This window comes from Athene noctua, chromosome 8 (genome assembly GCF_965140245.1).
Source record: "Athene noctua chromosome 8, bAthNoc1.hap1.1, whole genome shotgun sequence".
In the NCBI taxonomy this organism is placed as follows: Eukaryota; Metazoa; Chordata; class Aves; order Strigiformes; family Strigidae; genus Athene; species Athene noctua.
Genome location: NC_134044.1, coordinates 21,720,751 through 21,748,419, shown reverse-complemented (window position 1 = coordinate 21,748,419; position 27,669 = coordinate 21,720,751). Strand labels below are relative to the sequence as shown.

General features: G+C 44.1%; 1 protein-coding gene across 4 annotated transcripts in view; it reads left to right on the top strand.

The window, feature by feature from the left end:
- The window catches only part of LOC141963012 (calcium-activated potassium channel subunit beta-2), a 106,145-nt gene extending 85,516 nt beyond the window's left edge, over nucleotides 1–20,629 (top strand). For all 4 annotated transcript variants that reach the window (XM_074911905.1, XM_074911904.1, XM_074911902.1 and 1 more), the window contains 4 exons: nucleotides 2,580–2,690; nucleotides 9,156–9,326; nucleotides 11,842–12,037; nucleotides 18,428–20,629. In XM_074911905.1, the coding sequence (XP_074768006.1) occupies nucleotides 2,635–2,690; nucleotides 9,156–9,326; nucleotides 11,842–12,037; nucleotides 18,428–18,712 (708 nt within the window). In that variant the 5' untranslated portion in view covers nucleotides 2,580–2,634 and the 3' untranslated portion in view covers nucleotides 18,713–20,629. The remainder of the gene's footprint in view (nucleotides 1–2,579; nucleotides 2,691–9,155; nucleotides 9,327–11,841; nucleotides 12,038–18,427) is intronic.
- Nucleotides 20,630–27,669: the final 7,040 nt, after the last annotated feature.

Here is a 27,669-nt window from a genome sequence, read left to right as displayed (position 1 = left end):
AATAGTGATGGTTAGCTTGGATTGCCCACCTAATGGAGCAGACAGCATTAATGCTATCACATATGGACTGCTCCAGGGCACTGGCAATAGAAGAGAGTCTGAAATCACTCTGACTTTGGTGGGAAGAGAGACACCTCTTTTGCTCCTCTGACATCTCCTCAGTGGGACAGACCCCTCTCACACAGCTCTCGCCCCAACAGTGCTCCTGCAATTTGCTCTGGAACTTGAAAATCTGCCTTCCTGCCCAGGCAGTCCTGTCCAGGTGTCCCTGTAGACTCAGACAGGTGGCAGAAGCTACTGATCACCTCTAATGTGTGCCCAAGTTTTGCTTAATTAAGAACAGATTCTCTAATAGCATTCATCAGCATCTCCTGATGGCTCTGGGACCACTCGGGCTGTGGCAGCAGCACCAGCCAGGCTTTCCTGTCGAGCAGCTCATGTGTGACATCCTAAAGGGTGAAGTGGCAAATATATAATTTTATTTTCCAGCATTAAGGGACTCAGCCTGGGACAGGTTTCAGTCCAATATCTGATGTGACCTCTAGGCCCTTGGATAGTTGCTCTGAACCCTTCTGCATTGCTCAATGCAGAAACAGCAGCTTGTGCAGTGCAGGCTTGGTGGCTGCTGTGGTGCAGTCTGAGGGAATGTGGGTGCAATCTTAAATAGCAGGGTGAGGATTAGACCCAAGGTCCTGCAACCCAAATTTCTGGCCAATATCAGTATAAAAACCCTTCTTAGCCAGGGGCTATATTGATTAAGTCCTGGCAGATGCTATTTCACCTTCTTAACGACAGTTATTTCAGGGACGAAATGCTTTATCTTACTGTTTATTCCCCAGTACTTAACTATAGTGGTTGTAAGGAAAGAGGAGCCTTTTTTTGGCTCTCAGAGCTGTGCAGTGATGACCGCAGAGTCAGGGAAAAGGCTGAGGGAGTTTCGCCTCAGTCTACCTCTCTTCTTTTGGACAGCCTTCTTGTCCAACTTACTGTGCATGAATGCAGCACAAAAGCTTTGTCAAATATTACCATGTCTTATTTTAAGCAAGGTCCCAGCCTGCAAGCCCCCAGCCAGCAACTCTGAGCATGGCAGCAGGATCCCAGCAGGGAGGAGATGACGGAGGCACCAGTTTGGCCAGTTTGCCCAGTCAGCTGCTCAACCAGAGTATGAGTTTGATGTGGGTCTACGTCATGGACCTTGTGGTGGGGATCCAGGCTGACTCCAGATGAAGAGCCCAATCCCTTGACACCCATTATCCTGTCTGTGTACGGATGAATTCTGTCTCCTGTCCATGTCAGTCTTCCCCTGAAGCCACCTTTATGGGATTTAAGTCTTCTCCCAGGTTCACCACTATGCAAATATTGAAATTAGTCTTTTGCCTAATTATGTCAATAGTGACATTACAGACTTTTTCAGATGAGGAGCACTGAGGAATTCATGTGTCTTCTCTGCTGACAGCATCAACAGTCAGGTTTATTTTTTCAGTGAGCTGAAGAATGGCCCACAGTGTGTGCAAAACTTTGGCATTAAAGTATTTTGTATCTGGAACTTTTTTTTTTCTTAAGCCTTTCTCTGAACACAGTAAAAGCACAAAGTGCTGTGCCATGAAATAATGCAAAATACAATTCTCACCAGGAAAGGTCTCACAAAAACCAGGAACAGATTAGGAGGAGCTACTAGGGGAGCTGTAGCCCCACCAGCAGTTCCAATACAAGATATGCTTCCAGCCTGGCAATGAAGTCACCATCTGGAAAGATGGTTGTTTACATTCAGTTGACCTAGGGTAACCAAAATCTGCTAGGAATTACATAGATATAGTGAATGTGCCTTGAATCAGAGCAAGAGAACAGCAACACTTCTTGAGATCCTTTTAACTCTATTTCTGATTCTGTGAGATCTAACTGACGTACAGGGTTCAAATTCAGTCCCTAAAATGAAACCCTCTTCAGAAGACTCTGAGAGCCTGAAAGAAGCCAACAGGTCTCATACCCTGCTGTGAAACAAAGCAGCTCCTGGCCAGGAATCTAACTCATCTTGGCCAATTGGCCTTGGGACAGTAAGTTCTCTGTAGGAAAAGACATATTTGTCATATCAGTTACATTTCCACAAAGTGCTGCATTTACATCTCATACTTGTGCCTCGTTCAAACATCCTCTTTGAGAGTCTCACCTTACTAAGGGCTGCAGTACAATGAAAAAACAGTAATGAACATGTATGTATTTAAACAATCGCCACTGTGTCTCCAAAAAATACTGCATAAGAACATTGGATGCAGCTATTACCTTTTCTTAAGCTACCGATGATTTGTCCATGGTGCAAATCCTTTGCAAATCCCTTGCAGCGTGGAGTATAGCTAAGCCTGATTAGCCAGGATCGCATTTTACCAGTGGAGCTAATGAGATTTAGCCTTCATTCCCACATGTTGATCTGTCATCCCCATTAATTTACATCTCACCCTGAGTTAACAAATGGTCTATCTTCAGAGCACACTGGGCACAGCCACAGGGGATTTGGCACACTGGATATAATGTGGTCTGCCACATTGGATGGGCAGTGATAAAAATTATCCCTCTTCCCCCAGGTCCTTCCATCGTCCCACTGCAGCGAGCAAAGCCAACACTGGGCAACCCTCTAAAATGTTTATTTGGACCAGTGGCCGGAGTTCTACATCTTACAGACATGATGAGAAAAGGTAAACGGCATCTATGCTGACTGTCTCTTACGGGTTTGAATCTTTTTGAGTGTGGCCTGTAGCTTCTCTTCAGTGGCAGCACTAGAGAAGTAGGAGGGATGCAAAGGGTGTCCACCCCTTGCCTCTCATCCCCCCGGCTACTGCTCCACCAACAACAGGACCAGCCGATGAGTCCCAGGGTTAATATGCCAGGCCAAAACAGAGCGGAGGGACAATGTCAGAGCCAAAGTCTTCCTTGTTCCCAGGACATCAACAGCACACCGTGACCATGTCTGAGGTCAGCACACACAAATTGCACATTTAAAAGCACATTAATCCCCAGCCACAGGTTGCAGCCCCAGATACAACCCCCTTGTGAAACTTTTAGGCCATTTGCAGGTATCCTGCTTTCAACCATCAGCCCACACCACTCCCGCAACCCCCTCCAGACAACACACACACACAGTGCCTCCTCTCCCCCAGCCAGATCATTGCCCTACATAAATTTTAGACATCTGGATGATGCATCCAGCTGTCAGAGACATTTCCATTTTACATGTATGTGTGTGTGAGATTGAGCGCATGCACAATACATTGCACAATAGCTGGGGGATGACAAGCAGCTTGAAAGTGAGCTGGTAGCCCACCAGCCCACACAAGTGGTGTTGCTGGAGTGAACAGGCTGAAGGAGACAGAGAAATAAGACAGTTACTGGATCTCTCAGGGGAGCAAGGAATTACACGGAAGAGATGGAAAGGGAAGGAGAGGTTTTAAGTCTGCAGACAAAGGCAGCACTCAGTTGGGAATGAAAGAAGTTAAATATCACTGATGGAAGAACAATTGTCAGTAACGCTCAGACTCATCCCTCCAAAATCTCTCTCCTTTGTAGTGAGATTTGCTGGACATCTTGTCTTGTCACAACCGGACACATTTCCCTTTCTTTTCTTTCCTTTCCCACTTCCCTCCTTTGCCTTCTCTCCTTCAGTTCCCCTTGCAGTCACTATTAAATATAATCACAAAAAATCAGACTCCGGTGAAACAAAACCAGAGGTCAACGTATCTACAGTGCCAATTAGCAAAACACAGTCTTCAGTTATTCTAATGAGACATCACTGCGTGCATCTGCTTGAGAAAATGCATTCATGAGTTCAGGTGACGCTGAGTTGCTCTGGAGAACTGGCCCATTTGCTGAACTTTTCTGCAAAGGCTGCATAGATGTTCAGGTCTTTTCATAATCCAATCCCAAACAGATATTTTGAAGCCACAGAGACCAGCTTGGCAACAAGTTTCCATGGACTTTCAGTTGGAGCTGGTTATTTAACTGCCTCATGTACTCCTGCAAGTCTCCTCTTTAATTAAGTTTTCCCCAGGCTAATGTTCTTCTGCATTAAAACACTGTCATGGACAGAACAGTCCAAGGTTAGACACTTGGAGGGAGATATCTGCCCACACGTTGGGCTGGCGGGAAGCCACGTGCTCCTGATTTGCATGGCCTGCAATTCACACCATGCCTTTCAGTGGGACTTATTAGCTTGGGCTGAGCCGTGTACTAAACAGGGCTCACCAGTGTCTGGTCAGCTTAAACCCTGGGCAAAGCTCACCCCTCCCTGAAGAAATAGGAAGATAGGGAGCAGTATCCCTGTACTTACACACCAACCATAGTAATTTCAGGTGGCTTTTCAAGCCTTCAGGTGGGTTTATTCCCCAGGTGGTCACGTAGAGCTGTACAGAAGGAATTGTTAATACCCTGCGATTAATAAAACAGAGGGAAAAAGAAGAAGAAAAAATGGGAATAGGAGAGTACTGACTTCAGCCTCAGGACTTCAGAGGAGAGGTGTGAAAACAGAGCAAGTGTTGCTGATGGAAGAAACTCATCCACCAGCGTCTGGCAGTGATTTTAACACATGTAAGGTCACCAGCAGCATCACTATATCAAACAGGCGGTGCATTTTAGAGAAATGACTTCCCCTAAATGACCCTTTCCTAAAAATTTTTGTTCTTTAAACTTCAGACAATAAGATTGCCATGTGGAGCAGCAAACTTGACACCTGACACATGCTACAGTCACAGACTTCTGAGGGATTGAACTCTAATAATAACCTGTGCAGCAATGTGTCACTTGATGAGGAGGAATCAGAGTCTTCTCAGTGGAAGGTATCTCTCAGGCATCTCTTTTTGCAGGATCAGGCCTAAAATGTATATATTTTATTGTTGTTTTAGACATCCACAGTTCCCCAACTTCTACTTGTTATGCTTCGTAAGCCTAGTCAAGCCCTCATTCTTCCTCAGCTACCAGTTAGGCTTTCCACAACATTGTAAGCTCGGGAAACCAAAGCACTGGTTTGGTTTGGTTCAGTTTGGTGGGGAAGAAGGAGGGAACTGAGTAAAGGAAATCTGTTCATATCGATAAGAATCCTGGTACAACCATCAGTGAGACTTTTGTGAGAGCTCCAGAGAGATTTTCCATTGCCATAACTCTAATAACAAAAACTAATGCAGCTAAATATACCCTGTTAAGAAAAATGTAAAGAAATTGGCTTCTGAGCAGAAAAGTCCCAGAATATTGGGAATTCTGCAGGTAAGATACAGGAGGGTTTTTTGACTCTTGCTTTCAAGGATTTGTTATATCAGTAAACACCTCAACATAAGGTAGTTTGTGTGACATCTGCATAACAACTGCGATATCAGAAAAGTGAATGTGAATTCAAAGTCATGCTGAATAATTCAGGCAGGCAAGTATCCCCACCTGAAAAGCCCCATGACGACACAGTGCCGGAGGAGGCAATGTCTCCCTCAGTGCCACACCATTGTCCTTTTTCAAGGGAAGGAATTTGAGGGTAGGTAATTTGTTGGTTTGTTTTTGGGTGGGTTTGTTTGTTGTTTTTTTTTTTTAAGTAATTGCAGGTGCCTGGTTATTCTAAATTTCCAGTGAGTAAACTTGACACCCTTTGCAGAGCTCCTAGATGTATACATTTTGGAGCAAAATAAGAACTGCTGTACTGGGTCAGAAGAAGCATTATTTTAGCCTTTCCTGCTCTTTGCGGCAATGCCCAGTTGCAATTTCTTTGCATACAGGACCATTCCTAATACATGCCAAAAAATTAATGACATCCTTAGAACTGTGGAGCAGTCCTGTGCCAGCAGAGCACAGAGCAAGTTGGTATGCCTCACCCTTCACATAAGCAAGTACTAAAAGGTCACGTACCTCATGATGGCAAATAAAGATCTCGGCTGCAGTGAATATGGGCAACTTTACAAAAGATGTAGAACTTTTTTATTAAGGCCGGTAGACTCAGACAGGACTTGTAACTCTTCCTGTCTGTCTTGTGTTCAGGATAACATAACCCAGGCTTCTAATTTAATCACACAGGTCCTCCCTAAGCTTTCCTCTGGAGATCACATAAGGAGCTGCTGACCACATTGCAGAGGGATCCCTGCACTGCTGCTGTTAGAGAGCAGAGAGGGAAATCTCTGTTCTGTCCCCAGCAGGCACAGTCATGGTCACGGCTGAGATTTCCTCTCTGGCAGCTGAGCCTGTGTAGAGAGACAGCTCATATTCTCTGAGCAATTTGGCAAAAAAAAACCCACAAAAAGCCACAGAGATTTAGCAGTGGAGAACTTCAGTTTGGAAGTGATCAAGGGAGCAAAGACTGTCTGTCCTTGGAGTCTTGCTTTCTATTAAATATCTTTTCACAGCGCAGAGGGATCCCCTGTTTTGACAGGTAGGACTTCTTTAAAAACAAACAGCCCCCTTCAGTGTCGTATCTGGGGAGTTATCACAGGCAATCACAAGTATTAGATGGAGTCACCTAGATGAGTAGTGTCTGGGATGCAGTGATCTGTACTTAAACACACCACAGCAGTCAGCTAATTGTGGCTGTGCAGCCCTGGGATCCAAAATCAGCCAGCTAAGCACGGCACTCTTCCAGCTCACCAAGCAGAAAGAGGTCCCTGGGCTGTGCCAAAAGTTCACGCGTACACAAAATCCCCCCCACGGAGAAGCACACACACGTGTGCAGGCCACCACTGCCACTCCAGCTAAATATTCTGCACAACGTATCATGTCCCCCCAAACCAGGGCTCTCAGGGGCAGAAAATGTGAAGTCCAGCAATAGCTGATGTTCCCAGTATCATATGGAGAAAACTGGCACCTCCTTGTTGCCGGCACGAGCAGGGAGGAGGAGGAGGGATGGTTACTCAGCGTGTCTCCTGGGCTGCATCAGGACCGGTGTGTCACAGGCTGGCACGTGCCACTCCACCGCACACCTCGGTGTGTGTCACCAGGCTGACTCCTGCCAGGCATTCAGGAGAAAACAGCCCTCAGTAAGGTGCACCAGACTACCACTTTCCTGTCATTTGGGCCTTTGAATAACAAATATTTACAAAAGAGCAACTGCACAACTGCTCCAAGCATGACCCCTGAGGCAGAGCTCTAGCTTTATCTACTATGGCAGGCGAGCGTGGGAGATCCGCCTGGCAGGCAGTCACCGCACACCATCCCCTTTGCCAGTCACCTCCAGATAGATAATTCTACAACATACCCTTCAGTCCATCCTTTTTTTTTTTTTTTTTACCTCTCATTGCACGTTTCTTGGCTCAAGGCCACTTGGGAAGTGTTTGTAACCATTCTTAATTAGCTATTTGTTTTTAAATTGTCCATTTGTATCCCTTTTATGCCCTAGCTGCTCTGATGACACTAGTGAGCGATTGCACTGTGTCTGTTTTATGTCTATGCGCTGACATAAGTTATGCTGTGTGATCGGTTAATGTGCTGGAACTGCATGACAATCTCTGCCTTCCTGCCTGCTTCCATTTGGGAGCAATGCAAATCCTAATAGCAGCTCTCAGAGTTAAATACAGTTTGATAAATAATAATAGAAAAGTAACATTAGATTATTACTCTACATTACTTCTTTGAAGGCAATTGCATCTGCCAGTTCACAATATATTTTTTCTCCCCGATACCAGAGAAAATTTTGACAGGCTGAATTACCATTTCATTTCCAACTAGGAAAACATTGACAAGATTTAAAGGATGGTTTTGAAGAGAAACCATGGACATCTAAATATGTAAATCACACTTCAATGAAGAAACCTCAAGTGGTCTTAGGTATAGGAGACTATTAACTGCAGAACCATCTAAGCAAGATTCTTGCTATAAAACCACATACCATACGTGCTTTTCCTGACTATGACTCATCATCTAAATACAAATTCAATTCCAGTTTTGGGGAGTTTATGATTAAACCTATTCTCTTGTTTCTGCTGTGCTTATGTGCGATTTTACATCTGTCTTAACTCTATTTCTTTGTCCCTATTAGTGAACGTGAGTTACATGGTTGGTCTAACACAATGCTTTTCTCCAAGGTTGAGTGAAACATGGTGGTTTCAGCTTAAACAAGTGGTGGGTTTGCTAGAGCCCAAAGTGATGTTGATGTTGCTCACCTGCCATTTTGCAGACAGTAGAAGAGGAACTTCTTCCACGTGTACAACTATGTCCATGTTATGGTGGTGCCAGGGCTCAGAGGTGTGCGGTTCACATGCTTCGGGGGCTGCCTGGATGATTCAAAAGAACCATAACAGAAAACACAGGAGATTTTGACCAGCCTCAGGTCTGTAAGTACATTTTAAACCCACAAAGTTTGAGTGTGTTTGAAATGTACTCAAATATTTCCTTCTTCACCATTGTGTCCTCATGACCCATTGAATCATCAAAGGCTCAGAGATGAAAGAAGGACTTATAGTTAGAAAATGCAAAGGACTCTCTGCTGAAGGGGGAATGGTTTGTTGTATCTTCTTTTTTTTTTAATCCCAGAACAAATAGCTCTGGTGGATAATTTTCTGTGAGGGTTTTCACTGTAATGAGTAACTGGGCTTCCAGAAAGCTGTTTTATAAATAAAGTAAATAAGCTCCCCATCAAAAACCCCACAGAAATCAATTGCAAAATCCCCATAGTGTTTCATGAACTTTGAGTCACACTCAGGAAAATTACCCAAACCACTAGCCTGTAGAGAATTAAAAAAGAACATGGTCCTTTCAGATAATTTTAGTGACATCTTTCTTCAGGCTGTTTTCTACATATGGTAACATAAGACCTGTTACCATATTCAACTGAAGACAAGACACCTCATATACTTAAACATCTTCTAGGGGCCTAAGACGGCATTGACAGGTCAAATTCACCTATGGTATAATTCAACTGATCCAATGAAGTTGTATCAAAGAAGGATTTACTGAGCTGGCACAAGTGTTTAGTCTTTGTATTTGCTATAAGAGGTTTTTACCTTTTCAGAAATGGCTGTAATTTATTTTGGAGATGAATAAGTTTCCACCAGGTCAGAGTGAATCTGATGAAAAAGGACACCTGAGGACCCTTAGGCCTTTCTCTCCCACGAGATGGGTGTGGAGGTGGAACTACCCACTCTGTAGAGGCTTCTTTGATTAAATATGAACTTTACATAACAATGTATTATTTTCAACCTCAGAAATATTTACCAAAAAATCAGGGATCACGATCTACTGGACAAAAGGAAAACAGTCACAGCCCTAAAAGCCGGAGAAGACCGGGCCATACTCCTCGGGCTGGCCATGATGGTGTGCTCTATCATGATGTACTTCCTCCTGGGAATCACCCTGCTGCGGTCTTACATGCAAAGGTAAATTCATAATGGTTACCCTGATCTCACACTCTGCTCCAGCTCACTTCATGTGGCTTATTCATACAACTCTTTTTATTTAAGTTTTATAATTTTTTTCTTTGATCAACATAGGCCTGATTCTGCACTTCCTTACCACAGTATAAGCTAAGCATAACTACAGTGAAAGCAAGTTGAATAATACCAGCAGAAGTGAGGGAAGAATTAGATACCTGTTTGACAAAATCTTGATCCATAGGCTTTAGACTTGCCACAGTTTAACACCATTCTAATATCCATATCAGCTGGTCGACAGCCAGCTGAACCCTGTAAGCCTCTCGGGGGCTGCTGCAGAAAAGCCCAAACTCAGAAGAAAACAGCAAAAATATTTAGCAGCATCAACAAACAACACACTTTCAAAAGAAGAATGAAGAATTAATTTGGGAAAGAAATCAAGCTGCTTTGTAGCATGTAGTTTTCTATGTAGGTTATTATTTTCATTTTAACAAGTGAAATCCTCCTCAAATACAGTAATTTGCTGAAAGTGAAAGATCATCTTTCATTATTACTGCACTGCACTGAATTTTTCTCAGGCCTTCTCCAGCTTCCTTCTCTGCCACAGAGCAGAAAGTTTGGCCTGTGATTCATTAGCAGCATTTGAAACCAGTTTTCAAGCACCAGCCCTATTTAAAATCCAGCCCAGACTGTAATAAGACTGTCAGCAATGTTTGTTCTGCCCCGATCAGTGGAGTTAGAAGAATGAAAAATGTATAACTGGGGATCAAATTATTAGTCTGTCATGCCCAAAACCACCATGAGGCAGTGTTGAACACCTGGCACAGTTTGGCTTATGCACCACAAGCTGCTTCTTTAGCCATGTAAGACGAGTGCCTACAGTCAACTGATATGAACATTCTCAATTATATTGGTGCACCTGCAGGAAAAATATTCCTTCTTGACCCTGCAATGATAAGGAAAAAGTAGCAATGCCTGGGGATGAACTGTACTGATTTGCAGCACCTTTTTTGTGCGATAAAGGTATTTGTCCCTTTTTAAATCCAGGCAAAGTTTAGACTTTGAAAACAGAGATCAAGACCCATTAAGTATCCAAGAGCATTTGCTTTTCCAAATTGTTCTCCCACACCTTTCAGCGATATCAGGGTCAACTGCAGAGACTGCTAAGGTCAAAATTGCTCATGCGGAAGATGACTATTTATATTACAAACTACATGAAAAATTGCCAGAAGATATCAAAGCACCTACGAAGTATCAAATGTTCCATCTTCACAAGTCTGCTGTAGGTAGTTTTTACTTTGTTACCCCCATGCATGAATAAACCAGCAGCCGAAAGGTGAAAGTGAGGAGAAGATGGCAACCCGGGAGTCTTTGCTGTCACTTCTCTTCGCACAGCCAGACCTCCTTAGGGGTTATTCTCCTTTACAGACAGCAATATCCCTCCAACAAAATACTGCCTGGGAGGGGAAAAAAAAAAAAAAATCCTTTCACTTGATTTCCCCCCAGAAATCATAGCATAATTTAATATAAATGTAAAACAGAATATACAAGCAGAATTACTGCCGAAGTAAAATACCAAGAGAATTAGTCAGAAATCTTTGATATCACTTACTGTGTAAAGCCTTTTGTAGGTTTGGCAAGGGGCAAGCAGAGCCTCGGCCCGTTCCTGGCAAGTGGCAAGGACAGCTGTGCTGGGTGTGAGCCAAGGGGTGAGCGGGGCTAAAGGGAAGCCCTGGGGTGAAACCTTCCCATAGCTTTTCACAGAGCCCTCAGCATGCCCTTCCCACTGCTCTCATCCCTAAGGAAAATACCGCCATAGGTTTTTAAAAACATGCAAGAAACCCAAGTGAATATTGCCATTGCACACTCAGGCTCCATCATTCCAGTTTTAGCCTCTGGTGAATTGCAGATAAGCTGAATCCTCCAGAACAATTACAACCGCTGACTTAACTTACAGAAAACTGAGCAACCTGCCCCTAGAAAAGCCCCTTCCACAGGTAGGGCTGTATGCAGCACCACTTGCATGTTACTGTGTCTTTGTGAACATGAATATACGTACCCTGGTAATTCGAAGATGTCTTCCCAACCCTCACTTTAAATTGAACCAGGCTTGGTGGTTAACCATCAAGTCTTGGCCCAGGGTGTCCTGTCATGCACCACCGTGTGTGTTGTGCTTTACCCAGGGCAGGCTCCTTGGTTTTCTTCTCTGATATCTCTGATGATTCCCTTTTGTTTCAAATATACCTTCTCCAGGCTAAAAGTTCCAGTTCCCTTTTCATTTATACATAGACATAAATGAATTGGGTATTTTTGTGCCCAAAGCACAAACTTTGGGTACTACAGAATAATACACTGTCTGTGATGTGTGACGTGAGGAAGTCCAGCCTTTGCTCAAAGCCCTGCAGCAGACACCATCTCCTACAAGATGACCCCGGTATATCCCTGATGGAAAGCCTGAGCTGCATTTAATGCTTATTTCCCATTCTTGCCATGCTCTAACATCTCTTTTTTTCCTTCTTAGTGTCTGGACAGAAGAGGCTCAGTGCTCGCTTCTCAATGCATCCATCACAGAAACCTTCAACTGCTCATTTAGCTGTGGTCCAGACTGCTGGAAAATCTCTCAGTACCCCTGCCTCCAGGTGTACGTTAATCTCACTTCTTCTGGCCAGAAGCTTCTGCTCTATCACACTGAGGAAACAATGAAAATTAATTCTGAGGTAAGAACACAGAATAGAATTTATTCCTAAATGGGTTTCTGGAGGGATGCTCACCTTGTTATATACCCATTCCTCATTTTAAAGCAATATAAGGCTTCCAGCACCTGCTTCACAGGTAAATACAGAGCAGAGAAAGCAGAAATCGGTGCACAAACTGAGCTCACATCTCTGGAAGGAGCAGTTTTCTCCATCCCATGCAGGGGAGTGCAGCTCATCCCACACAGGGTGGTGTCCCCCAGGGGCTGGAGCCTCCCTCATCCTTTGCAAGTATTTTACAGGCTCAGGCTAGCGCTGAGCACTTGTCACATTGATATTCTTGTGGAGCTGTGGACAAGTCACTTCCCACCTGGGTATGGCTCTGCATGATAGCAAACACCCCTAGTGATGTGCATGGAGCATCCGTGGTGGTGAGAATAAAAATGGCCTTGTTACTGCAGGGCCAGGCAATGTGATGGGGAGAGACAAGAACCCCATGTCTAACAGCAAACATGTCTCTGTCTCAATCTCTGGTGACAAACTGCACCCTGAGCATCTCTGCTGAGGTCAGCTGTGCCACTTGGGTCAAGGCACAGCACTTACTGCTGTGGATGGTGTAAAGATGCTGAAAGTTTGCTGAGAAGGGACTGTCAAGATAAAAGCAGCAGCATAAAAGGCCTGGCTTTTGGGCATGTGTGAGGAGTCAGCTCATCTTTCTTGCACAACTTCCCCAATTCGAAACATTGAACCAAAAAAACCCCAAAAACTTTTAACAAATCTGCAGAAGAATTCTTCTCTCTGCTTCAGCAAGTACAAAATCCAGCATAACTCCATCCAGGTGGGATGGAGACAGCTCCTGTCTGGAGGCTATAATGAACGCAGTGGATGCACAGAAGGCATCTCCCCGCAGCCTGCAGCCGCAGCTGTGCAGCTGACGCAGTGCTGTGCATCACACCCAGTCAAGCGACTGCCTCTTCGCAGGTGGCTGTTTGCTCCTTCCACATAACAGGGCAGGATTGGACTAAGAAATGTCCCTCTCCCCTCCTTCCTTTCTTCATATCTACAGTACCTGGGTACCCAAGACGGCAAGCTGCAGTGAGCTGGGACCCTGCTAAGCCATTAAACTTACAAGTGTTAAATTTGCATTAACTACTTAGTTATCCAAGGTCACTGAACCCCAAACTATGGGTGCTTGGCAAAGCACAGCCTGTGACAGCAGAGCTCCAGTTCAGACTTCTGACAACATAACCTATTGTGTTTCTATTTATGGCAGCAGTTCAGCAGACCAAATTACTTCTGCATATTAAGATGAAGCGATATTAAAATTAGTCAAAGCACGGCATGGTTGCACTGGGCCGGTTATTGTGCTGGATAATTAGCTTCTGTGGCTGAGAGACAAAGTCCTCTGGATCTGAAGTGTGAAATGGAGAAGAGTGCCCCCATCTTCTCCAGTTTGGTGTCAGTGCAGAAAGGAGGCACTCGCTGCCGTGAAGCCTGTGGCAGGGCAGACCCCACTGTCTGCTGGGGCAGAAGCAAAATCCAATGTCACTCATGCCACAAATTGATTAAAACAGATCAGATCAGTCTCTGTGCTCCACTTGGTTCAAATAAAACAAGAGATTCAGCATCAATCTCCACATTCTTTACACATGTTACCAATGATTTCTGCTTGCTGAAGTGGACTTTGAAATTCTCCCAAATGCCGCCTCCTCTTAATTTAATGTAGGCACAGTTAATACTTCTTCAGCCCAAGGTTGTTTTACAGGTTAAGCTCTGCTCTCGGGAGGATTCCTAGGTTTTCCTGACATGCCGCTGGCTATGTGACCTGAATCCAAACAGTTTTGAATGGAAGTTTGCAATGTCTATAAAATACCTGGCTTCTTGTGCCTGGCTGAGATTAGCAGAGACTCCAAGCTCAGATCAGCACAACCCATCTCAGCTCCCTGGACAGGCATTCCCTCTCCCCTGGCCAGAGAGCAGCCCCGTGTGGTGGGATGAGCAGCCCTGAGCAGGGCTGGTTTTGTGATGCTCCAGCTGAGTGCTAGCTGTCTCTCTCCATCTACCTACTCCGGTCTGCATTTCCTATATTTCTCCTTGCCAAATAAACAACAACAACAAAAAGCCATCCCTGGCTCACTGAGCCCTGACATTGCTGGGGATGTTGCAGAGCATGGTGCTTACCCTCTGAGGCCAACACCAGTGACATTCAAAAGGTCAGCATCCCCCCACCAACCTCTCTGCCTCGCTGAGCACCACCGCGCACGCAGAGCAGCATCTGGATCCCGTCTCTCTCCTCTCCCTGCCAGCTAGCACAGATGAAGCAAAACGCACTTTGATTTTAAATAATGATTAATCTAGGAGACTTGCTGTCTAACCTAGCTGTCAGCTCGCGAGGTGCAGTAAGGAGTAGGTGCAATTTATATTGAGATCTACAGCATGCTGCTACCAGTCTCTGGCGGGAATCAGTGGGAAATAAGTGGATAGCAGTCGAGCTGCTCAAGTCTTTCCCAGGAAAATGCACAAGATTTTTCATGGCTTTTCATTGCTTTTGCTGTGCATTCGTTATCTCCAGCCTTTACAACAAGCCCATCCCCTCATCAATACTACAATCATAGTGACTTAAATGCTTTCACAGCTACACTTTCCTTCCTCAGCTGTCAGAGGCTGTAACAGCCTCTGTGAGACGTAAATTGGCTGATGTCCCCTTGTGCCTGGACCACAGAGCCAGGCTGTCACCCTGAGGAAGGGCTGTGGTAGTTAAAGCAGTTCTAGAGGCCCCATTTTGATCTCATACTATATCATTTTGATTCTTTTCATGTCATCGCAGCCACTGCTGATTTATACCCATGCTCCATAAGTGAGATAACAAGCAGGATTTAATCACCAGAATCACCGTTATGCCAGCTATAACTGCCTGGGACTCAGAAATGATGGGGGATCTCATGGTGATTTCCCGCTGAAGGTTCAGGTATTTATAACGTGGGCAGGAGTTTGCCTGGTGCCCGGGGGGAGCAGTGATGTTCAGCTGTCGTTCCCAGCAGATGCATTTCTGTGCTGGGACTAGAGAATTCAGTCTGCAGGAATCAATATCAGGCCAACGCAGACACAAAGCCGGTTGCACTTTCCGAAGAGATGGAAATTGACATTCTGACCACTTTCTTACTTGTCAGAGCTTCCGGACTCAGCATGGACACAAACCCCAACCACAAACTTATGGCGAGAGTCATGTGTTGCACTGCCCAGCCTGATCTGGGGGCTTTTCTCAATATTTTTTTCAGAATAACATCACTGATTAAATGAAACTTCCCACAGGCTTCCTGGAGATTATGTGTTATCTCCATCCTTGGAGATATTGAGAACTTGATCAGACAAGTACTGAGTAACACTGCACCGAGCAGGGCATTGGATGGGACATGTCCAGAGGTACTTCATACAGGCTACCTATCCAGTCCTTTAGATTAGGAAAGTAGAGCCGGAAATGTAATAACAAGTTCTCTTTGTAACTGTCTAGTATGTCCTTCTTGTGACCAGATTGCAAGTAACATAAGAACCACTTTCCTCACAGTGTATCACAGAATCTTCATTTGAGGTAGAGACAGACATTGTTTACTTTCAGATTTGGAGATTTCCAAGTGTTTGATAATGCAGAGGTATAATAAAACAGCAGAGATTTAGTAGTCTACATTCACAGCTACAGCATAACAATTGTGAATATAAAATTCCCTGCCAGGCATTGGAAAAAACTGAATGAAGATCAGACCATAGAAAACCTTAAAACATCCCACTGTCCATTTCTACCTAATTGTTCATCAATGACCCATGCAACATGACAGACACCAGCAACCAGAGCCAGCCCTGGGCTATCCCTGGGGTCTCACTGGGGAAGCCAAGGCACGGAAGGAGGCCAGGAGCACTGCACAACCACAACTTAATGCACATAGAGAGTCCTTGTGCTGAGGAGCTCCTCAAAGCTGAGGCTGAGATGCCTCCAGGAGCTCAGAAGATCTGCAATGAGGCAAGTAGCACATGGAGCAAAGGGCACTCATCTTTTGGAGAGTGCATGGGAGACCATAGCCTGGAGAGAGACAGAGTTTCAGCACAAGGAGCCTGGCTGAGAGGCAAAGCAAATCAAGGTCCCTTGCACAACTGCATATCACAGCTTCATACTCCCAGACCCTCATGTCACGGGCAGCCCAACCAGCCCTGCACAGCTGGTGTCTCTGTGCCATCAGGTGTAGGAGGCAACAGCTCAAGTGCTGCTTCAGCATCATAATTTTCTTTGAAAATGCTTGGAAAATACTCAGACTTGCAGGAAGTCAGACCTCCCCCAGCTGCATTCTTGGGATATTTCTGCAGACTTTGAGTCCAGGAATCTGTCATCATTTTGGCTTTTACGTGCCTACAGTGTCCTGTCAAGAGGGAAGGACCAGACTTTGGCAAGAGCGGCCAAGTCCTCTTTTAATCTCCTCCCTCAGGATGCTTCATGGGACTTCAAGAAGCAAAAATGTATAGCACCAAAGCTGCAAGAAAAAAAAAAAAAAGGCAAACCAAAAAAATCTGAGCTGGAAATACTGCTGTTACAGCAATGACAGCACATAAATTAGTAAAAGAAAATGAGGTATGTCTCACTGAGAAATTTCCCCTACTTATTAGATTATGGTCTATTAAAGAGTTGTAGGCACTGGAAGAGGGCTTATGGCTTTGGACATTTAAGACAAAGATGGACAGAGTGCAAGAGAATATCCTGGAGGGAGCAGACCTGCACCAGCAGGAAGATGGATGAGATATTACTGCTCTGATATTTTCCATCTCTAATTTCTAGAGCTCCATGAAATATTCATAATGGCAGCGCTGCCATGCTCTACCCTTAATGCTCCAGTCTGCTAACACCAGACTATCTTTCTGCTGCTCTTCAAATCATATTCTGTACTAATAAACTTGCTAATGAATCAATCAAATCCTGTTATGAGGTTAATCCTTTGATCATCATTACGACAAGAGATTTGTCGCAGTACATTACAAAAAAGTCACAGCATAGTCATGACAAAGAATGGAGGAACATTTATAGACTACATACATTAAAACTATAATAATCAAAAGCCTTGGGTCACATTATTTTAATCAAAACATCTTTTTCCCTTTGCAAAACTCACTTTCTTTCATTAAATTACCTGGAGCTACTTTAGGTACTCACCCAGGACAAGCAGGTTCAGCATCGTGGGCTGGGACCATAGCAGGCACCCACAATCACCCCATAACTGCGAGGGAATGGTGACAGGGTAGTTCCCCCATGCACGTTCAATGAAAAGTTAAGCAGCAGATTTCTACCCCTCCCACAGCAGTTCTTGACTAAGTAGGGAATTTAATCAAAATCTTGTGCAGGTGTAGAAAATCTTCAGGTGTGGAGGGGGCATAAGTGCCTAGAAGAGAAGAGGGAGCAAGGAGCCTTGGCTTGCATCTGTCAGTCCTCTTCCAGCACCAGCAAATTCAGGTCAAAATGCAGGTGGCCTCAATCCTTGTGTGTCTGCCCACAACCCTGCCAGCTCACACTAGCTCTTTGCAGGGAATGGTCAGCACAGCCAAGGGTCACTGTCCTGCATGTTCCATGGAATATTCTTCAATGCATAAACTCCATAAGCTAGTTTTTTAATTAACTGGCCTTTAGTATTCTTTGTGAATGCCAGGTTGAAACTGTGTTAGATAGAGCCACCCCCAAAACTTCATTACTTTGTGACTAAGACTGAAATTCAAGAAGCATCTTCAGAGAGAAGGAACTGTTTGACCTATGCTGGGGTCAAGAGCAAAAACAAGACTAAGAGTCAGCCTGGTAGCCAGGCTGATCTTCAGCTAGAATTTGAATGAAAGTCCTGTGGGTGGTCAGTGGGAAAACTGTTTTCTCCTAGACCATTTATCCCTAATCAAGACATTACCCACAAGGGAAAATTTGTATAAGGGTCTCTCTTCAGCCTTCTCTCCTCTGGGTGAACTCCTGTGCCCACTATGATCACTCTGATCTGATCCAAGTGAAATCTGAACTACCAGATTTGTATTTACAGAGAGTCAATTACCCATCTAACTGCGAGCATATGCGTGCCACTTAAGATGAAGAGGTACTTCATCAGTTCCATTTTTGCATGTGTAAATTAGCAATAATAATATATTCACCTATCTCACGAGGCTGCTGTGCAGATTAAAGCATTAATGTTTGTACAGCACTTGGAGGTTCTCCAATGGGAAATTCTGTAGATGTGCAAAATATTGAGTTTTGTCTGTGATAAATTTATTATTAGCTTAATAGTATTCCACTCTTATTATGGAAAGCATAATCATCTTGAGATTTTCCTGCCTGCCACCTGAAAACAGACATGATATCTGGTTTGGAGATGCATTTTTCTCCCTCTAATTTCTTCCCAGTGCTCATACATACCCAAGTGTGGCAAGAATTATGAGGAATCCATGTCGCTGGTGAATGTTGTGATGGAAAACTTCAGAAAGTACCAACGCTTCTCCTGCTTCTACGACCCTGAAGGTGTTCAGAAAAATGTGATATTAACCAAACTGTACAGCTCCAATGTGCTGTTCCACTCCCTCTTCTGGCCCACCTGCATGATGATCGGCGGAGTCGCCATCGTTGCGATGGTAAAGCTGACTCAGTATCTTTCCCTCCTCTGTGAGAGAATCCAAAGGATCAACAGATAAAAACAAAAACTTCTCTGAGATTTAATTACAGCGAAAATACTGTTTTCTCATTCTTCACCAAAGAACCTTAAGTTTGTAATGTGCAAGTCTGTTATAAGTTCCTTACTATATTCTTATAAGTAGAGCAATAATGCAAAAGCTGTTCTATATGCAAACATGATGTTATTATTATGCAGACAACTGAAAAAAATACTGTTTTGTGTTGACCGTCTCTATGATCTTGTTTTATGCTGATACTAGTACTTCTTTCTTTTCTACAGCCAAAATAGGGCTCAGTGTGACCATTTGCCAAGCTTAGTCAATTGACATTTTCAATGTGAAGGATTCTGGGGAAAATTCGCTACTGGGACAAAGGGCAGCCAACCACTTGTGCATCACTCAGGTCTCACGTTTGGCTCAGTCCATTTGATGGATTTGTGACTTTGCTTTTTTATTATTGGCTGGGGACGGGGGACGGGGACAGACACGGACGGGACAACTGATGCATTGATGGTTTTTTTTTTAATGGTAAGATGGCACAAAAGGGATGTATTTTGTGTATTTTGAGGCCAGGATAAGCATACAGTATTTTCAGCCTAAGTAGGACTTGGTGATGCTTTGTGTTTGCTCCCTCAGTTCAGAAGTAAATTTTGCCCTATGATGTTTAAGGTCTTTTGGAAAACACCTTGGATTTTTATTTTATTTAGTGCTATAATTTCCTCCTGTCTTATCAACATCATCTTTGTCACTTGCAGAAGCTGTAGCCAAAAAACAAAACCACCTTGTTCCATTTTCTATTCAAGTCTGAGCCCTATTGATGGAGAAGGGACCAGAACACCTTATGTAAAGGTTTATTATTCATTTGTCTTGTATTTGCTACCATATCACTGTAAAGAAAAAAAAAAAAACACAATCAGCTATTTTTTCATTTTTTACTTCCAACTATTTTAGATTTTTTTACTTGATATATATACAGATATATATATATATATATATAAAGAAAAAGCTATATTATCTCTAGTTGTGTATTGGAACTTGATTATGGGGATTTTTTTCTTTGTTTTTACCAACTGGAAAGTGAACAGTATAACTCATGTATTTATAACCTTCATCCTTGGATAATATCATAACATGGAGAAGCAGCACTGTAGGATCTTATCCAATATTCATGATGTTGTTTCAGTCAAAGGTCTCTGTTGCTGTGACATCGGAATTGACAAAAATCTCATCCAGTTCTATGGCTCTATTAACTGAATTGTTAGATAATCATCATAATACATCTGGAAATCTCTCCTGACCTTAACTCAGTATGCAGTGCTGGCTGATGTGAATTATGATTCAAAAGGCCCAGGTGCAATGATCTATAGGAAAAACTGAGATTCTAACTAAGATGCTGTCCTCTCTGTCAAATATTTACCATGGGGACCTTGCCAGTATGATTTCATGCACACTATAGTCATGATTTCTGCATAATTTATTTTTATTCCCCTGTGGAAAGCATTCCTTCTTATGTTGTGTTTTAAAGACACCTCTCGCAGTTTCCCACTTTGCACTCAGCCTGAAGGACAAACGCAAGGCAGCTCCTGAGAGCACCCTGTGAACTCACTATCCCATAGCTCAAAGAAACCATTTACAGACCTATTCAAACCCAGAAACTAACTTTTTTTCCCCTCAAAAAGACTGCAAAGCAAGTATTCTGCTTAGTTCATCTATATATAAGTACCCTTCCGCAATGTAGCATTAAAAATTTCAAGATGTTACAAAACTTTACAAGTCATGCAAGTGTAACGTGAGCTGTAAAAAAACCGAGTTCTCAGCAGTGAAAATGAACCTGCAATCTTGTAATCAGTAGTATAATTTTCCTTAGGTAAATAAATTCCTGGAGGGTGGGGGTATAATCAGGGCTCCAAAAATATGTAATAAAAATATTAAATTAAATCTTCCAGATTTCAATATCTTCTGCCTTCAGATCTGGCTTGTTTCATCAGACTTTGCATCTTCTATTACCAAGAAATGAGGAGTGCTGATGCAACAGGGAATTCATAAAGGTTTATTAGCAAAAATGGGGTTTTGATCAATCTGTGGGAATCACAGAAACCCTCATCAGTGGATCTGGGCACCCTCGGCGTCAGTGGGACTTGATTGCAAGGTCTTTGGTGGACTGACAGCAACCCTTATTTGACCCCCCCGTCTGCCAGCAGAAAGTGTGACTCACCCCCAGTGCCAGCATGGATGTGGGGATGGAGATGGGGGACCCCAGCCCTGCTGCCGCAGTACCCCCCTGCTCTGATGCACAGGCACAGGACTGACAGTGCTTTCAGTGGTACCACCACGCGGGGACATGCGGATTCATTGCCTGGTGCCCATAGCACAAGGGGCTCCAGGCTCCAGATGCTCATTATTGTTACAAAACCTTATTCTGCAGGTCTTCCCGAGAAGAGAGGTATCTAGGTGAGGCCCACAGAGCCACACAAGGAGGCATCGTGACCCATTTCTAGTTAACCCTGGCATCTCCCAGGGTGCATCTTCATCCTTTATGAAGTTGATTTCCCCTCAAGCAGAGAGGTTTGGTCTGTGTTCAGTGTTGCCACCCTCAATCATCCCTCGACCATCTCCCCACCATCAGCTCGCTCACGGATACCAAAGGAAGGATCACGCTGCTGATCACGACTCACAGATCAGAAGTGGTGCACAGCATCACCAGCAAAGAGCTGTGGTGGGGTTTTTTGCACCATTACTGACACTGATGTTGGCTGTTCACATGACGATTTATGTGGCCTGAGATAAAGTAGCTCTTCAGTTGTGCATGTGACATTTTCGGCACCTGTATTTGTGCGTGTTTGTTCTGGTGACAGGAAAGCTGATTGTTCCTGACATTTACACATCAAATGCTGCTTGCAACACGTTGCACCATAAACATTTCACCAGCGCTCCTGTGGGTGAAACATCTTGACGCTGTTGCAGTCTATAATCATTTTGTTGACATTAACGGAGAGATCTGTGGGATAGCAAAACAACTTGTGTAATTGGATGGAGTGAGGTAAAACAATAATTTTAAACTGAATTATCCATCTGATCACTGGCACAGTTAACCCCCTACTGAAGCATCAACATTGCAAATGCAGTTTTTGACAACTCCTGCTGCCCCAAAGAGAGGTCGTGTTTCAGTGGGGATGTTACCCTGTGCCCTTTCTTTCTCTACTTCCATTTTAATACCATGTTTATCCCCTGCAAAAGGAACTGATGTTCCTGGAGCCTACTCAAATGAATAGGAAAGACAGGGTAGTGAAATTCAGTGATCAGGTAAATCTACCCTGTTTCTGAGACTAGTCCTGCTTCTCCCCAGCACTTTACCTCTTGATGTCCCAGCTGGGCATTCGGGACAGCAAGGAACAACCAGTTCTACAAAACCTTGGCATGGAAAGGTGCAATATGAAAATGGCAAGGCAGTATTCACAGGCATTGTGAGCCTATGAGAGGCAGCACTGTGGGATTTAAAGTGTACATAAGTATTCCAGGTGCCAAATTCACATGGCCTTTTAATAGTTGTTATTTTCTTAATTAGATTATTTATGTCAGGTCTTATTTCTATTCTGGAACATCTAAATCTGAAGCTGAAGTGTGAACATCCCTGCTGTAATACTCTGAAACTTGGCACCTTGCAGCAGACTTACTAAATGTCACCAGCTAGGACAACGGAGAGCTTATTTTGGTTTAGCTTTCCTAATTGAGGAGATGTCACTTTATCTCACAGAATGTACCCAGAGTGCGAGTGTACCCAACTCCAGTGTGAGTCTGAGATGAATACAGAAAGCAAACACAAGAGCCTGCATATCTCGAGAAGACACAAATGCAGTGATTTCAAACCCGAGCGACAAAAAAGGAATCAAGTCCCAAAGTCCCAAGGCAAGGCTGGGGATGCTGCTGGCTTCGCCTCCTCATCTCCATCCTCATCACCAGTCACAGAAGAGTTCAATGGAAGAAATTACTGAGAAGGAACTGGCTGGTGTAAGCCTGGTCCCAGCAGATTCCTGCAGTTGTTGGATATGTAAGCTGTGACCTTACAGCAATACCACTGTACTAGTACAACCTCGAAAGGGAATGGCACTTTCAAGGTAATACCACCTTAGAAACTGGTCAGCTAATTTCCCTTCTCATACAATCATTCCCTTATTAAAATAGCTGTAGTCATTCAAGTGGATTGAACCAACATCTTTGCAGCAATACAATTTTTTCAAAGACTCAGCATCTGAGCACGGTAGCATCAGCTCTCCATTTGCCACTGTACTGCTCATCATCTATCAAAGATCTGGGAAAAAAAACAACTCACTTTTCTGCTCCAGTGAACACTTGTCGCTTCCCAGCACTCGATTTTACAGAAAGAAAACCTGCCCAGTTTGTGGTGTACCCAAACATCTCACAACTGGATACAAACTTGGCCAAATCGTTTTTGTTGTGCAGGAAAGAGCGAAAAGCAGGGGTAAACGTCAGTTACTTTGTTTGAGTGTTTTGAAAACAAGATGTTTCCCTTTGTCAGTTTGAACTGATGTCGCCTTTTAAAATCCAGGGATGGGGATAGCATTTTTATTAGGAAAGCTTGAAACATAAATACAATAGTTCCTCTGACATGAAACAAAACTATTGGCAATTGCTCTGTTCACCAAACATTTTGAACTTTGGGGGTTTTTTGAGGCCGACCAGCAACACATCTCACCCGTCAGTGAAGTGCAGGATCAGTCACACAGATGTAACCAACAGCAGCCCTGGCTGGGCTCCAGTAATTGTCGTCACAGAGATCACTGATCATTACTGTGGGTAAAGTAGAGCACAGCACCTACCTCAAAGAGTATAACAGCTACTAAATTAGGAGGCACCAGGAAGGAGGAAAGGAACCTTTATCCGTTATCATTACCTGTGTGGGGCAGCACCCACGAGACACCAGCTCCTCTCCCAGGTGCAGACATCCCCACAGATGCTGCTGCTGCTCCAAGGAGCAATTCATGTGCATGTACTCGGTGTGCTTTAAACCAAACCCCCCCCCCCCCTTTTTTTTTTTTTTTTTTTTTTTACACTAAATGGAGCGGTCAGGCCACATGATTCAATTGTTTGAGCTATTGCAAATTAGGGAGGACCCTCCAGGCAGAGCCCAAGGCCAGTATATCTGGGCAAGTGGATTCAGCATCCCACGTTAGCCCCAGAAGCACAGCCAGCACAGCGCTTGGCCCATTGTGAGCTGGCTCTGCCAAGCTATGTCCTCTCTTGTACTTTGAGAAATCACAGTGAACCAGGAGGGGTCGGTGCCTCACTTGCCACCTGGCAAAGCCGCACTGTCTCTGACCACATGATGGTCCCCTGACAAGACATTTTTTGGCCCTGTCCTGCAGTTGCTGAATGTAAAACAAACCTCATTTCACACAGACTTTTTCATCCTTCAGAAATGGTCTGAAAAAAAAAATGGAAATGATGCCAGGTGAATTCACACTAGGCTTTTTTGAATGAATCAAATCTCTCTGAACACTGAAAAGTGTGTTAACATTAGCAGAACCCTCCATACAAGCCTATCTACATTTTATAGCTCTCTATTTTCATACAGGGAGCTGGTAGGTGAGTATATTTTTAACTGAACTACATTTATTCTGGTGAGAATTTAGTGTATTTCATTGCCTAGTGATTGTATTGTAATATAGAGGGAAAGAGATGATCATTCTAAAATGCTCTGGAAACTCTGTACATCCAGCAATACTAAAGCGTGGCCATTTCCAGGCAAAAGAGCAGCAAATGATTCATAAAAATGATAAGCAGAGATGGGGAATCAGCTTTCTCATCCAAAACACAGAAAAGTTTGTTTACTTTGGAAGTTCAAGAAAAACAGGTGAGAAGTAGGAGCATCTCCAGGAGTCAGGCAGATCAGACTTAGGGGACCAGATATGTTCATCCCCTCTGGTACAGTACGGCAGGATCAGCCACTGCTATAGGTTGCAAAAAAAAATTGTGGATTTTTTTCAGGGGTATCCTCCATTTCTAATATGTTTCAGGGAAAAATGCTAGGAAACTGCTGAAACACTGGTTTTGGATTCAGTTCACTCCAAACTAGCTTAATTTTTAAAGACACCATTTCTAATACACCATTTTGTTTCAAAAGTTAGATTAATTTGGTTTGGAAAAAATACACAAACAAAATTTGAACCTGAATAGAGTGATTTGTCACTATCCCACTGAGATCTTTATACTGACCCAGTTTTATTTTTTTCAAGTCTTTCTGCGTGCAGAAAACTCTGTTGATTTTCATTTTTCATCCCATACACAAGACAGAAAAAAAACCAGCTAAAATGTGGAATTGAAAACATGCTGCCCACACAACTCAGGCTAAAATATTCAAGAAAAAGTCTCCTAGGGTAGATTTTCTAATAAATGTTATAAAATATATGAGGAAGGTTGGAAGTTTCATCAACTCTCTCCTTAAAACTCCAACCTGGCTATTCTTCTGCATGACTGCAGTTACTATTCTGTATTCAGTTACAAAAGCACCTTTTAATACACGGCTGCCTTCACACTTAACTCCAGATCACAAGCAAAGGATCTGTTGCACCAGAGGCTGTCGGGCAGCTCCAGCCCCAAAATCAAGTGGGCAAAAAAGAGCGAGCACTTTGAAAACCTTCCATGTGGAAGGCACTTACGGTTTTAATCACTATGCTCATAAACTGTTATATTCACCTCAGATTAAGTAGAAAGCAAAGTCTGATGACTAAGCAACAACACCTTAATCACTCCCCTTACAAGGAAGGGTTCAAAGCCATTAATAAAGCAAGACAGCTGAGCAATACAATGGGAGTTTGCTAAAACTGCAAAAGGCTGCAAAACCCAACATGGAGGTAGTCCTGGTGTAATTACTCACTGCTTCCTCTGCACCACTTTACCATATGCTTAAAGATGGGTAGGAAAGAAAGTTAGTACCAGCAGCAGCTCATTTCCCACTGCCGGCCACTCTCTTTCCTTCCCAGCACATTCTGGCTCCCACCCCCCGCACAGAGGAGTTGTTGGGTCTCAGCCTCCAAATATTAGACATTATCTCCCACCCGATAGCTAAACAGGCCAGGAAATCTGTCTCAGAGCGTGTTATTTCATAGCATGTAAACTGCCATGAAGAAGTCCCATTAGTCTGAGGTTTCTATTAAACAGCCTCCAGGAAGGAGTGGAAAGCAGGAAGGGAAAGAGACAAGTCGTAAACATGAGTAAATGAGATGTTCTGCTTTTGTTCAGGACAAATGAGGATCATCTGCTTTCACATGGGGGTTTCCTGGGGCACAAGACATTCAGGGGCCTCCCTCTGCATGGGCAGCGCTGGGTGTTGTGGTCTGACTAGTTGGGACACACCGGACAACAACCCTTGGCCCAGCTACCACCGCCTCTCCTGCCAACAGATCTGTCCCTGGAGGTACGTCCAAAGGCAAGTCTGAGGCCACAAAACTTGTGCAGGTGGCATGCCCTGTTTGGAAATAATGCCCAGGATTTCATTTCATGGGCACAACACATGGCTTTTCACAAATCTCTGCTTCCCAAGGAGTAGCTGCTTATTAGTCTGACTGAACCAGGTGCTAAAAAGTTTGAATCTTCAGTACCAAAACCAAAAAACAAAGACAAATTTCCAAAGAAAGAGAATGTCCAGTCTGGACATCTGACCTTGGTCCAGTGAGATCAACAGTCAAACCTCCACTGATTTCAAACAAATCAGGATTCAAGAGCAGCCCAGCAAGTAAATCAGTGGGGAAAGCAAGTACTTTCTCCAGCGGTGAAGCTGCCCACACTTGTGCTCTCTGTAGGTACTCACCACTCACATTCACTCACACTGGGTCTGGGAGAGCACCATTAACTTACCAGCAACCTTTGTGTCAAAGGAGTTTGTGTCAGACAAAGCTCGAAAAAAAAACTGTTGCAGAAAGTTGCAATGGAAAAATTTCTAGCATGACTCTGCTGACCCGAAGGGTCCTCCGCCGCCTTCGAAGTCACTGGTGATTTTTTCTCCTCCGCTTATCAAAGACAAGAATTTGAAGACAGATCTCCTCCTTCATGGCACAGAGTAGACACACAGGATCAGCTGCCTTTGAGACACGCTGCATTACCAAGCACTGAGGCGTTTGGGGCTGAATATTCAACTGCTCGGGTCACCTCATGGTACATCCCCACAGTGATCACAAGAGGCACCATGACAAACCAGCAGACGTGGGTCCCACCAGCTGGGCAGCACGTGAGGAGGGATTGCAGGCACTGCAAAACCCACACAGAGGGCAGCAGGAATGCTGGGCTGGGCTCTGGGGACAGCAGCACCCAGTGGCATCAGGGAAAGGTCACCCCAACACCTGGTAGGCAAGTGCCCTGAGTACAGGCCTGGTCGAATGAACAGAAGCCAAGTCAGAGATATGATGGAGTTGGCGGTGAGTGGAGAATTTGATCAAACTCCTTTAAAAAACTGATTTTCTGCTAATACTCCACCACACTCCATTTGTCTCAAAGTATCCTATGCTATCCAGGATGCTTTCCCCGTGCTAAGGAGTATCAAAATTAGAACCCGCACTAGAGAGAATTCAGATCCTTTCCTGTCAAAACCTGGAGCGCTTTACATGATCCCTCCGAGCAGCAGATTAATCCTGAGACAGGAGCCAGGAGTGAGGGACGGTAGCCCATGTCACGGAGGGGCACAGGAGAGCCTGGGCAGCTTCAAATTTCCCTGCCCTGACAGCAAGGGGTGCCCGTTCCTGAGCCCCCACGGCTCTGTGGATGCAGCCTGTGCATAGGAATTTGGTAGGCACTCACTGCTCCTGATTATCTGGTGTCCTGCCATTAGCTCTGTGCTGATGAGCAGTCACCTTAAGAAGAGAAAACATCTGCAGTCCCAGATTTCTGCTGCCATCTCTGGCAGTCCTTCGTCTCGAGCCAATAACATTCTGGCTGCAAATAGCAAATTAATGATCTAGGAAATT